The 12,597-nt window shown below is 39.7% G+C and overlaps 6 protein-coding genes across 6 annotated transcripts; 3 read left to right on the top strand and 3 right to left on the bottom strand.

Moving 5' to 3' along the window:
• Window positions 1-169: 169 nt before the first annotated feature.
• DI49_0421 (uncharacterized protein) lies at window positions 170-2,611 on the top strand (the record flags this gene model as incomplete). The annotated part of the gene is made up of 1 exon (XM_018363660.1): window positions 170-2,611. The coding sequence occupies one exon, from the start codon at window positions 170-172 to the stop codon at window positions 2,609-2,611; it is 2,442 nt and encodes an 813-aa protein (XP_018223789.1).
• A 236-nt stretch (window positions 2,612-2,847) lies between these two features.
• On the top strand, window positions 2,848-5,769 carry SEC26 (coatomer subunit beta; the record flags this gene model as incomplete). Its single annotated transcript, XM_018363659.1, has 1 exon — window positions 2,848-5,769. One exon carries the CDS (start codon window positions 2,848-2,850, stop codon window positions 5,767-5,769), a length of 2,922 nt encoding a protein of 973 aa, XP_018223788.1.
• Window positions 5,770-6,167: 398 nt separating this feature from the next.
• On the bottom strand, window positions 6,168-7,046 carry MRPL7 (mitochondrial 54S ribosomal protein uL5m; the record flags this gene model as incomplete). Its single annotated transcript, XM_018363658.1, has 1 exon — window positions 6,168-7,046. One exon carries the CDS (start codon window positions 7,044-7,046, stop codon window positions 6,168-6,170), a length of 879 nt encoding a protein of 292 aa, XP_018223787.1.
• Window positions 7,047-7,774: 728 nt separating this feature from the next.
• Window positions 7,775-8,431, top strand: FMN1 (riboflavin kinase; the record flags this gene model as incomplete). The annotated part of the gene is made up of 1 exon (XM_018363657.1): window positions 7,775-8,431. The coding sequence occupies one exon, from the start codon at window positions 7,775-7,777 to the stop codon at window positions 8,429-8,431; it is 657 nt and encodes a 218-aa protein (XP_018223786.1).
• Window positions 8,432-8,531: 100 nt separating this feature from the next.
• On the bottom strand, window positions 8,532-10,166 carry PRP42 (mRNA splicing protein PRP42; the record flags this gene model as incomplete). The annotated part of the gene is made up of 1 exon (XM_018363656.1): window positions 8,532-10,166. The coding sequence occupies one exon, from the start codon at window positions 10,164-10,166 to the stop codon at window positions 8,532-8,534; it is 1,635 nt and encodes a 544-aa protein (XP_018223785.1).
• A 314-nt stretch (window positions 10,167-10,480) lies between these two features.
• LYS4 (homoaconitate hydratase LYS4) lies at window positions 10,481-12,562 on the bottom strand (the record flags this gene model as incomplete). Its single annotated transcript, XM_018363655.1, has 1 exon — window positions 10,481-12,562. The coding sequence occupies one exon, from the start codon at window positions 12,560-12,562 to the stop codon at window positions 10,481-10,483; it is 2,082 nt and encodes a 693-aa protein (XP_018223784.1).
• Between the last annotated feature and the right edge of the window lie 35 nt (window positions 12,563-12,597).

Here is a 12,597-nt window from a genome sequence, read left to right as displayed (position 1 = left end):
ATAGCTCCACAAAAATATATATGTGTACTTATCAATCTTTTTAATTTTACTTTTTTTCTACGTGATTGTTATGTAAAGTACTTTTTGAAATTGTCAAACATCATCGCGAATTCTGAGAGCGCACTGTTATTACTTTTGGCGAAAGTATGATTTGTATACTAAAGAAGGAATGCGTGAAGTGATTTGCATAGAAACAGTTCATAGAAACCAAAAGATACTGCACCTAATACCGAAAAAAACACTAATGTTTGATAGTTTCAATAGCGGTAAAAATAGACGAAGGTCCTTTTTTCGCTTTGGCTCTGAAAGTAAAAATAGCGACTTTGAACAATCTGTGAGGAAGCTATCAACACCCCCTGCAACTAGGAAGTCAACAAGCAATACGCCACCCTCCAGGGATAAAACGATTACTCCTGATGTACCGCCAAGAAGCCCACACAGGAATGTCCACGCCAGAAGCCGTTCTATACAAGCACCATTAGAAAAGGGACCGTTAAAAAATACGAATCCGTTTTTGAATGCTGGTACTAATACAAGTGATTCCTTTCAATCTTTAAAATTTAAAGAGGTGCCGATGGATGATTTTAAAGAGAATCAAAAGTCGGCAACGAACAACATCACTAAGAAGAACACAAGTCCCTTTACGACTAGCACTAATTTAAATGTAAATCTTTCCAGCCTTAAACGTCCAAGGCCTCCGCCACCACCTGTAGATATGAAATCAATAACAAGCTCACTAAGTAATAGCACTATCAAGGAAGATACTAGCATGGATAATGATTACGAGCAGAACATTATTTCACCGCCATCCCGTAATCAACATAGGCGACAGCGATCAGAAGCAGAAAAATTAGTCGACGACATCGAAGATTATATAATCGAGCATAACGGAAATCCAGATAGTCCAATATCGGCAAATGCAGCCAGTTTGTCAGACGTGGAAACGGCGCAGGATGTGCCGGTAAATTCTTTGTCTATTCCCATCCTGAGGGACGTTAGCATAGAAAGCTCTTTGAGTTACGTGAAACCGCTCGTTGTTGGTGGTGGTGTAGTGAATGGGCATAGTGATACCAAGGACTTAAAATTAGAGCACCCGGTACAATTATCTTCTAATGTAGATGATGGCAATGATAGATTTTCGTTTACTACATCGGTTAGTGGTAAGTCCACCAGAAGTCTTCAACAGGTTGTTAAAGATGAATCTAATGGATTTAAATCTGCGCATTCTGATTTTGTATATAAGTCAATTGATCATCTCAAAAGTGATGAAAGTATAGGGAGCGCTAGAAGGCCTTTGCGGATAACTAATGAAGCAGATAGCGGTTCTTCAGACGAGGAGCAAAATGATTATCAAGATAAATATTCATTTGGGGAAGAGAAAAGCAACACATCGACAAGCACTGAGGATCACCAAGGCCTACGAATAAAAAATGACGTTCCAACGCAAGAGCCCGAGCTGGCAACTCACCGTAGAGTTTTTCGAGTGGTCAATGAAGATCGTCCCAGTTTTTTTTTGAATAGTGCGGAGGATACAGGCAGTTTGATTGATGGACATTCCCTCGATACTGCAACATCTTCTGGCGAGTATGGTATGCCATTAAACGTTGCTAACCCATCTGAACCCTCTATCTCAAAAAGCGCTCAATCAAATGTATTGTCTACTCTTGACTCAAGTGGGGACACGAAATCCTCAAATAAAACATCTGAGTTAAACAGTTCAAATTCGATTTCAGAAAGCCTGGTACTTGCTCCACAATCTTTAAATGAAGACACAATTTCCGCTGAAGAAGCCACCGGCTTTCCAAGCTCAGCACCAACTGTACCAAATGAAAAATCTGTCAAAGGTTCGACGCTAACTTCCGTCGTATCAAACAAATCGGAGAAGTCGGTGCCTCTGGTCTCGAGTTATGTGGAAGAGTTGCGGTTAAAGTATTACAGGACATCGAACTTCTTACAAGCCCCTCCTAACTTACCAGTGGCCTTAAAACAAAAGAATAATCTAATTCAGCCCAGAAATATCAAGGTTAAGCTGAGAACAAGTTCCAAACAAATCGGTATAAAGCACGGTAAAGTTAAACAGAAACTATTGGCGCTAGAGACAAGGAACGAGGACTCGAATGAGAGATCGAACGGTTCAGATTCGAAAAATAACATCAATGTCGACCATACAAAGGAGTTTCATAAATTGTTGGAGAAGGAAACCGGGGTCGATTCTACCTCAAAGAGCGGAAACGCTGGTGAAGATCAAGCGGAGGATTATCTCAAGGATATACCAGGTGATGAAGCATATAATAGCGACGATATCATGGCACCGTTGAGAGAAAAAAAGGGCCAAACAGATTCAGCTGATTCGGTAACAAGATCGAATACGGTAGTTAGCTACTACACAAGGTCCCAAAATAGAATGAGAAGCGGAACGCTCGACAATGACTACGTGAATAGGCAGAAACTTCCTACTCATATTTGTCTGCAGGATTACCGCGACTCCAATGCTAAAAATGATGTAACGCGACAAGATTCTGTCTCCACAACGGACTCAGAGGTGATTGAACCCAGTTATTCCCTGGGTCGCGGCTTGCGTGTGGCAAACCCAGATTCCGATGCAGAGTAATTGCCTCTACATAGCTTATATAGATCTGATGTATCCAATATAGTAGCATTTGCAGAGACAGTATTACCCTCCGCGATTACTCTCTTTTTTTCATTCCCCGTACACGTTACACGTAGAACGAAATCAGAAAAACAACAGCTCGACAAGTGAAATTTGACACTAATCAGGCCTCGTGCTATGGTCGTCTAGAAAGAAAGAGTGAAAAGGAGCGGCAATCATCGAACAAGAGCACAGTCATGTCTTCACTTTCTTCACAACCAGCGTACACGTTGGTTTTTGATCCTTCTCCGAGTATGGAGACCTATTCAAGCACAGATTTCCAGAAAGCTCTTGAAAAGGGATCTGACGAACAAAAAATTGATACTATGAAGTCAATTTTAGTGGCTATGTTGGAGGGGAACCCAATGCCTGAACTGTTGATGCATATCATCAGATTTGTCATGCCTTCCAAAAACAAAGAACTAAAGAAGCTTTTGTATTTCTACTGGGAAATTGTTCCCAAACTAGCAGAAGACGGGAAATTGAGACATGAAATGATTCTTGTCTGCAATGCCATTCAGCATGATTTGCAACATCCTAATGAGTATATTAGAGGTAACACTTTAAGATTTTTGACCAAATTGAGGGAGGCCGAGTTGTTAGAACAGATGGTTCCTTCTGTTTTGGCGTGTTTGGAATATCGCCATGCATACGTTCGTAAATACGCCATTTTAGCGGTTTTTTCCATTTACAAAGTCAGTGAGCATTTACTTCCGGATGCCAAAGAAATTATCAATTCGTTCATAGTGGCTGAAACTGACCCAATATGTAAAAGAAATGCATTCATTGGACTAGCTGAATTAGATCGCGAAAACGCCTTACACTATTTGGAAAACAATATCGCTGATATAGAGAATCTAGATCCTTTATTGCAAGCTGTTTTCGTTCAGTTTGTTAGACAAGATGCGAACAGAACCCCCGCATTGAAAGCTCAATATATCGAACTATTAATGGAACTGCTCACCACCACAACATCTAACGAAGTGATCTTTGAGACTGCGCTAGCTTTGACTATCTTGTCTGCTAATCCAACTGTATTAGTTCCTGCTGTTAATAAGCTAATTGACTTAGCTGTCAAGGTTTCTGACAATAACATTAAGCTAATTGTTCTAGACCGTATCCAAGACATCAACGCCAAGAATGCAGGCGCTTTGGAAGATTTGACTTTAGATATTCTGAGAGTGTTGAACGCTGAAGATTTAGACGTTCGCTCAAAGGCGCTTGATATCTCTATGGATTTGGCTACATCCAGAAACGCTGAAGATGTCGTTCAGCTCTTGAAAAAGGAATTGCAAACAACCGTAAATAACCCAGATCAAGACAAGGCAATGCAATATAGACAATTATTGATTAAGACAATTCGTACTGTGGCAGTAAGCTTTGTAGAAATGGCAGCCGGTGTAGTATCTCTACTATTGGATTTCATCGGTGATCTGAATTCAGTTGCCGCCAGCGGTGTTATCACTTTTGTTAAAGAAGTCATCGAGAAATACCCACAACTAAGATCCAATATCCTCGAAAATATGGTCCAGTCCCTAGACAACGTCAAATCTGCTAAGGCATACCGTGGTGCATTATGGATTATGGGTGAATACGCTGAAGAAGAGCATGAAGTACAACATTGTTGGAAGCACATCCGTAATAGCGTTGGTGAAGTTCCTATCCTTCAGTCTGAAGCCCGGAGGTTGACACAAAACCAAGATGATACCGAAGAAAACGAAGACGACGCTGCCGCTAAGCCAACAGGTCCAGTTATTCTACCAGATGGTACGTATGCCACTGAGAACGCCTTTGATGTTAAAACTTCCCACAAATCGGTTACCGATGAAGAACGCGACTCTAGACCTCCAATCCGTCGTTTCATTCTAAGTGGTGATTTTTACACTGCCGCTATCCTAGCGAATACGATTATCAAATTGGTTCTAAGATTTGAAAAGGTCTCTAAAAACAAAACCGTCACCAATGCTTTGAAGGCGGAAGCTTTATTGATTTTGGTTAGTATTGTGAGAGTTGGTCAAAGTTCTTTAGTGGAGAAGAAAATAGACGAAGATTCCTTAGAAAGAGTCATGACATCTATCTCCATTCTATTGGATGAAGTTAATCCTGATGAAAAGGAAACCGAAGTTAAGCTTTTGGAAGTTGCATTCTTGGACACTACTAAATCTTCATTCAAGAAGCAAATTGAAATTTCAAACAAGAACAAGCATAAGAGAGCTCTAAAAGATAGTAACAAGAACATTGAGCCAATTGATAAACCAATTTTCTTTAGACAATTTGCTGGTGCGGACTCTACTAATGTCCAGAATGACAGTATTGAAGAGGATTTACAATTAGCAATGAAAGGTGATGCAATCCACGCTAGCAGTAGCTCCAGTATTTCTAAGCTGAAGAAAATCGTACCTTTATGTGGGTTTTCAGATCCAGTTTACGCTGAAGCTTGTATCACAAATAACCAGTTCGATGTGGTATTAGATGTTCTTCTGGTCAATCAAACTAAGGAGACTTTGAAAAACTTGCATGTGCAGTTTGCAACCCTTGGTGATTTGAAAATTATTGATACACCTCAAAAGACTAATGTCATTCCTCATGGCTTCCATAAATTTACCGTTACTGTCAAGGTTTCTTCTGCTGACACCGGTGTTATTTTCGGTAATATTATTTACGATGGTGCACATGGTGAAGATGCTCGTTATGTTATCTTGAACGATGTCCATGTTGATATTATGGATTACATTAAGCCAGCCAGTACCGATGATGAACATTTCCGTACTATGTGGAATGCTTTTGAATGGGAAAACAAGATTTCAGTCAAATCACAACTACCAACACTGCATGCTTATTTGAAAGAATTGATCACGGGAACAAACATGGGTATTTTAACACCATCAGAGTCTTTAGGAGAAGATGACTGTAGATTCTTAAGTTGTAACTTGTATGCAAAATCATCTTTCGGAGAAGATGCCCTGGCCAACTTATGTATTGAAAAGGATTCCAAGACCGATGAAGTCATAGGTTATGTGCGTATCCGTTCAAAGGGACAAGGTCTGGCTCTGTCATTAGGTGATAGAGTGGCATTGATTGCTAAAAAGACTAATAAACTCAATATTACCCATGTTTGAACGACTCTAGTCTAGTTAGCAGTTGTTCTTCCTGATGCCAAGAAAAGATAAAATATATCTAAAAATCTAAAAATCTAAAAAAAAGAAATAAATGAAAATCTTCAAAGCGATTAAAATAAGAAGAAATTACTGTTCTCATTTTAAACAGGTATTTTACTTTTATATGTACATTTTTTTTCCCTTAGAATTCTTTATACAGAATAGTGTAAAAACTTCGAATTTATCATATTTTTTTTTCAAGTCTTCTTAAAAGTCTACGAGAGATTATTTTTGGAAAATGGAGAGAGTATTTTTATATGTTTATATATTTACATGGGTAATTGGAAATTATATATGCATTTTTGCGTTCTAACAATTTCGCATGATTGAGTACAGCCAGGATCACCAAGCCGTTTTCCTTATTTTTCATCTCCGAAGAATGGGAACTGGAATCCACTTAACAAAGTTCTTGCCTGGTAGTCTAATTGAGCAGAAGTGTTTATGTTTATATGCATACCAAAAGTTTTTGGCCATGAGTCTTGGTTCGCATCAATTTCAGGGAAAAACTTGATATCTTCAGCGGTCAAACCAAAACTTATTCCACCAAATCTATTCCCGGATTGGTTGCTAATACCTTTGTATTCTCTTATTCTTGGTAAAACGATTTCCGTCAATGTCGTTAAAAACTGTGACATTTCCTTACCTTTCAATTCAACTTTGGCCCCCATCTGATGGCCCTTTCTTAGTTTCCAGGTAGGAACATCGTTTTTAGAAAAAATTGGTTTGGGTTTGCATCCGGTTATTTGTTGTAATTGAAGAGCTGCAGTGATAGCAAACAACTGGTTTTCTCTTGCCTCTCTAACAAAACAATTTATCACAACATTTTCTAATCCAGGGATATTGCCCCATTTGATGGGATGGATATCAGGTAGTTGGACTTTAGAACCCTGAGGATTCTTAGGTGGTCTGTTCAAGTGATATGGCGAATCCCCACTCCATGCTCTTTGTTTAAGGCCTTTTTCTACGGCCGCATTGTGCGAATAATTGATCAACAGAAGGTCGGATTGTAGAGTGTTTAGATAATGATCATTGAGCCTGTCTGCGTGAGTGTCTTTTGGTTTGAATCCAGGTGACCTAATATCACTTTTATCGTATTTCAGTTCTGGAAACCTAGGGGATAACTTTGATTTGTCAATCTTTACTAAGTGATGAACGGGTTTGATTAACGAGCATGCAGCTTTAGCATTAATACATGAATGGGAAAATGATCTATGAGTAACTGATGTAAACTTTTGCATTTTGTTGGTGACTTCGAGCCTTTTTAGAGTAATACAATCGAACGGTAAAAGAGGAGTATTTACACTATTTCTGGTTCCGTCCGTTAGCTTCCAGATATTGTTCCAGGTTGGTGGCAAGGTTCAAAACGTTTGTTTTTTATTCTCTATACACTGCTGCTTTAGAGTTCTTTAACTTGGATATGGTTAAATTATTTTGTCATGTTCGTTTTCACCGTGAAGCGAACATCATAAAGCAAAACTTGACGCTATGAAAGACAGCCGTAAACAAAGTACAAGGACATCTAAGCACACTATTTTTGGTATTTACTTATGTACTAAGTCAAGCTGTACAGTTTAGTTGGATTATTGGCTTACATTGCAGAGCTTTTTTCAAAAGGGGAGTGGTTATTACTACCATCCAAAGAAACGCTTCTTTATACAATTAGATCTGTACCATGAACTTTACATGCCCAGGGGTGTACTATATGAACCATCAATTATCAGACCAGGTCATGCGAGCAGAGGACCCAATTGCTCTGGCTTGCTGTACTGATATACCGCATTCCCGTTTATGAGTAGGTTGGTCATGGGTCAATCTGTAGTAGGGTAATACTGCGAGTTCGATCGCTGTCTTAATTATTAGTAATTCATGATGGCGAGATTGAACGTGCAAGAACCACTTTAATCGAGTTGCAGGTTGGATCTAGGAACTGGACATCGTAACATTGAGAGTTTTGTTAAAGACTTCGATGTTTAGCTGGACTTTTTATGTTTCAATATTGATTGTGTTAGCAGGTACCTTCTTGATACATCGAAATACGAATACTGATATGGTCGATAGTTTCAAACGAGAAGTAGACTTGCCCATACCTGTACAACCACGTCCACCATTCCCGCTTGTTACAGATTATTGTGACATTGTTAGCGGGTTTGGACGTGGATCTGCTGAATTAGGCATCCCAACAGCCAACGTGCCCATAGAGCAGTTACCCAAAGGTATAAACGATCTGGATTTGGGTGTTTATTTTGGATTTGCTCACATCAAGGCTATTGACCATGGAGAACCCTTGGTCGAAACAAGGCAGGATGGTAGAACTGTGGTTTATAATTACGGTCAATACTTAAGTGAAGCAAATGGTGATTTAAACGTGCTCCCCATGGTACTTTCAGTAGGAAAAAATCCGTTCTACGGGAATGATTTCAAAACCATGGAATTGCATGTTCTTCACGATTTCAAGAACGATTTTTATGGGGCCAAGGTCAAATTTAATATTCTGGGCCACATCAGGCCCGAATTGAATTATACTACTAAAGAAGCCTTAATTAATGATATCAATATCGATATAAAGATTGCACAAAAATTCCTATCCACCTCGCCGTATCAATCATTTAAACGTCAACTATAGAGAACGGAGGAACTTATAGAAACCAAGAATTTCCTAACGTCATTAATTATATGTACATATCATACCTTTCTTTAAAACCGTGAGGCTTAAGACATAGAGCTCAAGCTTTTTCGGTAAATATTTCCTCCAGTGTATCCAGTTCTTCTGGAAAGTAGGACTGGCAGAATTCCGTTAACGACGGTAAGACATTCTGGGCTAATTTCTTATCTATCTGGGGCCAGATTGTCTTGACAATATACTGTCTTTTCTCTAAGTACGATCTCGAAGTATCAAAATAAATTAAGCGGCAATAGCAGGACCAAAAAATACCGTTTTGTAAATAGTACTCCCAATTGGATGCCAATATCTTTCTAAACACATTTTTTTCTACAAACTCTATTGTGTCCTTTGAATAAAACTGTATCAAGCTATTCAACAGGATTTCTTGTCCCGTTTTCTTTTCTTTGAAACTCAAACGCTTCCAAACTTTGTCAAATAGCTCTTTATTCAAAAGTCCACTTAATTGTGAATCAGAATATCGACTTGGAGACACGGAATTTTGGTAAAATATTCTGAATTGGAGATAATCCCAGAATATTTCAAAATCATCAACATTTTCAATATTTTCAGAATACGAGGATTCGATTTTTTCAAAAAGGGTTCGCAAAAGCTCGTAATCGTTTAATTTACAGAGGACTGAATACAGCAGGTTTATTATCTTCGTCTTTTTCAACGAAAATTTCAATCCTGTTAATAAAACGTTTTTGGCCCCCACAAGGTCATTTTTTGCAGTAATTAACCACTGACAGTATTTTATCCATATAATATCGTAATGGGCCAAGGGGAGTAAAGCCCTTTGGAAATTCAAATGTGTTAAAGAATCAGTTTGGAAATTGATTGTGTAATCGAGGTATTTTATCCATGCTTCTATTTCATCCGAAGAGACCAAAGTTTCTGATGATGTGTAATAGTTGGAATAAATATTCGATTCAAAAATGGAGTAAATTTCAAGCACTTGGTATTGAACTACCATATACATTTCTTTGGTTATCTTTTTTAGTTTCTTCTTTGCCTCTTGTAAATACGGACCTTTCCTTCCGCTATACTTGATGTTTATCTTCAGTTTCTTGGATAATTCGTCTTCACTTGTCAGTTGCGATAGTTGTTTCAGATCCGTTATATCATCTACTTGATATAACCATAATGCATAAAATTTGGCAAAGGAGTGTAACGGAATCTCAAGTATTTTTCTTAGGACGCTCCAATATCTCTTGGAGGATACACATCTCAATTGGATTTGTTCCAGATATAAATCCCAAAATTCTCCACTGAAAAAATGCAAACCAATGAACTCTTCAGCCATTTCGTATTTCTTGAATAATTGCTTTTGGTTCAAGACAACGTTGTTGCAGAACTTTAGGTATGATATCCACAATAATAAAGATCTCTGGTTAAATGCTTGTAATCCATGTTGAAATATCTTATGAGATCTGGAAACGTTCCCCAACTTGTATTCTAGTAGTGCGAAATCAATGTAGTAGTTCTCCAAGTAGGGAAATTCATTTAGCATAGAAGAATATGTATATCGTATTAGCTCTAACAGTTGAGGTTCGATGGATTTGCATATTGGTGTGGAAGTGTTTATTATATGATTCAATAACTTTTCCCAATATACCAGACTTTTAGGATATCTCGAGACATTCAATGTAAGAGTTGAAAACTTCCCATCGTTAATTAGAGCCGTATACTTGTCCATTAATGTGCGCAACTTTTATCGATGAATATATGAGGGTTCCCTTCTTGAATATTTCAAATACTTGCCTACCTTCTTGTCTTTTTTTTTTGATTTTTTCCTATAAAACTATATTTTTCCAGCGGATTAGGTGAGATGCTATTTTGAATATTGTGAGCACTCATCAAAAGGACAAAATATAATCAGAGACTACATAAATAAACGTGTGTCAATCGATTTGCAACTAGAAAAAATTAGAAAATGAATAATCATAAATAAATTACATTAAATTAAATAAATAAAGAAAAAGGCGTGTTGCTTCCAGATTCTTATGCATATTATAGTTGGGATTTGACCCAACCTTCTAGGCCACCTTTCACGATGATTTCTTGCAGGTTCTTACCTAACTCACCTACTTTTTGTTCCATGATGACGGGACCATCCAAAGAGCCCTCGGTGACGACTACTTTGGCATTAGCTACATCCCATTTCAAGAACCAACCAGTTCTCCTTGTGAGTTCCTTTGGAGCGTCTTGATATTTCTCACGTAGTTTCTTGACTAGAGTTGGAATTTCCAAAGTCAACAGAGCATTGTTAATGGAGTTCCTAGAGAAAATGTTACCGAAGGAGCCGGACACGACCAAGTTGATACCTTTAGCCAATAATGCAGTGGCCGCTTGTTCTCTGGAGGATCCGGTACCGAAGTTGAACCCGCTGATGACGATATCGCCAGGATGGGCCCTCGTTTGGAAATCAGCGTCATAATTTTCCATACAGACTTTGGCCATCGTCTCTTTAGGAACGTCATCTTGGTAAGTGTACTTGCCTGGATAAATACCATCAGTATTGATGTTGTCAGCATCGCAAAAGACCAACTCGCCCGAGATCTCTCGTGGGAAACCTTCCAAAATTTCAACGGATTGCTTTGGAACCGGAGCTTCTGTTTCGCCCTTTTCTTCAGAGACAGTGTTTTCGGTTATCTGGGTCTTGACACCATCAAATGGGATCTCACTTATGGATAGAACTTCAGCAGGTGAACCGATTTTACCCAACACAGCGGAAGCAGCGACCACTGCGGGAGAAGCCAAATAAGCCAATGCATCCTTTGAACCCATTCTACCCTTGAAGTTTCTGTTGGTAGCACTTATACCAACTTCACCTGGTTCCAATAGGCCCGCACCTAGGCCAATACATGGACCACAACCGGAAGGTAATGGGATGCAACCAGCCTTTAACAATTTTTCCCAGGCACCTGTTTGACGGGCATCTTTTTCAATTTCTGATGAGGCAGCAGCAATATAAAATTGCACGCCTGGAGCGACTTTGTTGACCTTGTTTAAGTCCCCAGTGGGGCAAACCACTTGAGCGGCAGATTGTAAATCAGATAAACGTGAATTGGTACACGACACCAAATACGCCTTATTTATCTTGATGTCTTGTTTAGATAGGTCCTGCACGGTATTCGAGACCTTGACACTGTTGGGGCCTGAAACGTAGTGGGTAAGCGTGGATAGATCGATGACCAGTTTTTTGGCATAGCTGGCATCGTTGTCTGGTCTAACAATCTGCGCCCTTTCCTCCAGTTCACGGATGGTTGTTGGGTTGATTCTTGGATGGTCATTTGTGCCCAATTTTTGTAAACGGTTCTTATACCAGTTGATCAAAGTTTCGTCTACGGGGAACAGGCCAGAAAGAGCCCCCCACTCAGTGGTCATGTTGGCTATAGTCAGTCTATGGTCAATGGGTAGCGCGTTCAAAGAGTCGCCTGTGAATTCAATCGCGTGGTTTAGGACCTGGTCGTTGTTGAAGAGCCCACATAATGCGACGATGATATCTTTACCGGAGACTCCTTGTGGTAGTTTGCCCTTCAACTCCACTTGGGCCACCGGTGGGATCTGCCACCAGGTCTGGCCCGTGGCCCATATGGCCGCAGCGTCTGTTCTCACTATGGGGGTCCCCAGCGAACCAAGGCCACCGTAGGTGTTTGAGTGCGAGTCGGATGCGACCGTCATGTTCAAGGGGAATGCGTAGCCCTCCTCGATCATGATTTGATGGCCGATACCTCTACCTGCAGGGTAGTAGTCGACATTGTGCTTTTTGGCAAAGTTCTCGATGTTCTTGTATTTGGTCAGGTTTTTTTCAGACTTATTCTGGATATCGTGGTCGAGGGTGTTCACGATCTGTGAGGGGTTCTTGATCTTGGTGGCACCAAGTCCCATGAACTTCAAAGCCACAGGCCAAGAATTATCGTGGGACATACAGTGAGCCGGCTTGATGGAGACGTAGTCGCCGGAATAGACAACTTTGCCCTTGGGCAGGTCCACTGCGTAGGTCTGGACGATCTTCTCAGTCAAGTTTTGGCCCTTCAACCAGGCTCTGGAGCTATGGAATGAGCGAGTAGCAGCGGTTGATCGTAACATTTTGAAGCGATCTAGTGTTGGTTTCTTGCAAGTTT

This window comes from Saccharomyces eubayanus, chromosome II (assembly GCF_001298625.1).
Source record: "Saccharomyces eubayanus strain FM1318 chromosome II, whole genome shotgun sequence".
Classification (NCBI taxonomy): domain Eukaryota; kingdom Fungi; phylum Ascomycota; class Saccharomycetes; order Saccharomycetales; family Saccharomycetaceae; genus Saccharomyces; species Saccharomyces eubayanus.
This window is presented reverse-complemented; position numbering and strand designations above follow the sequence as displayed.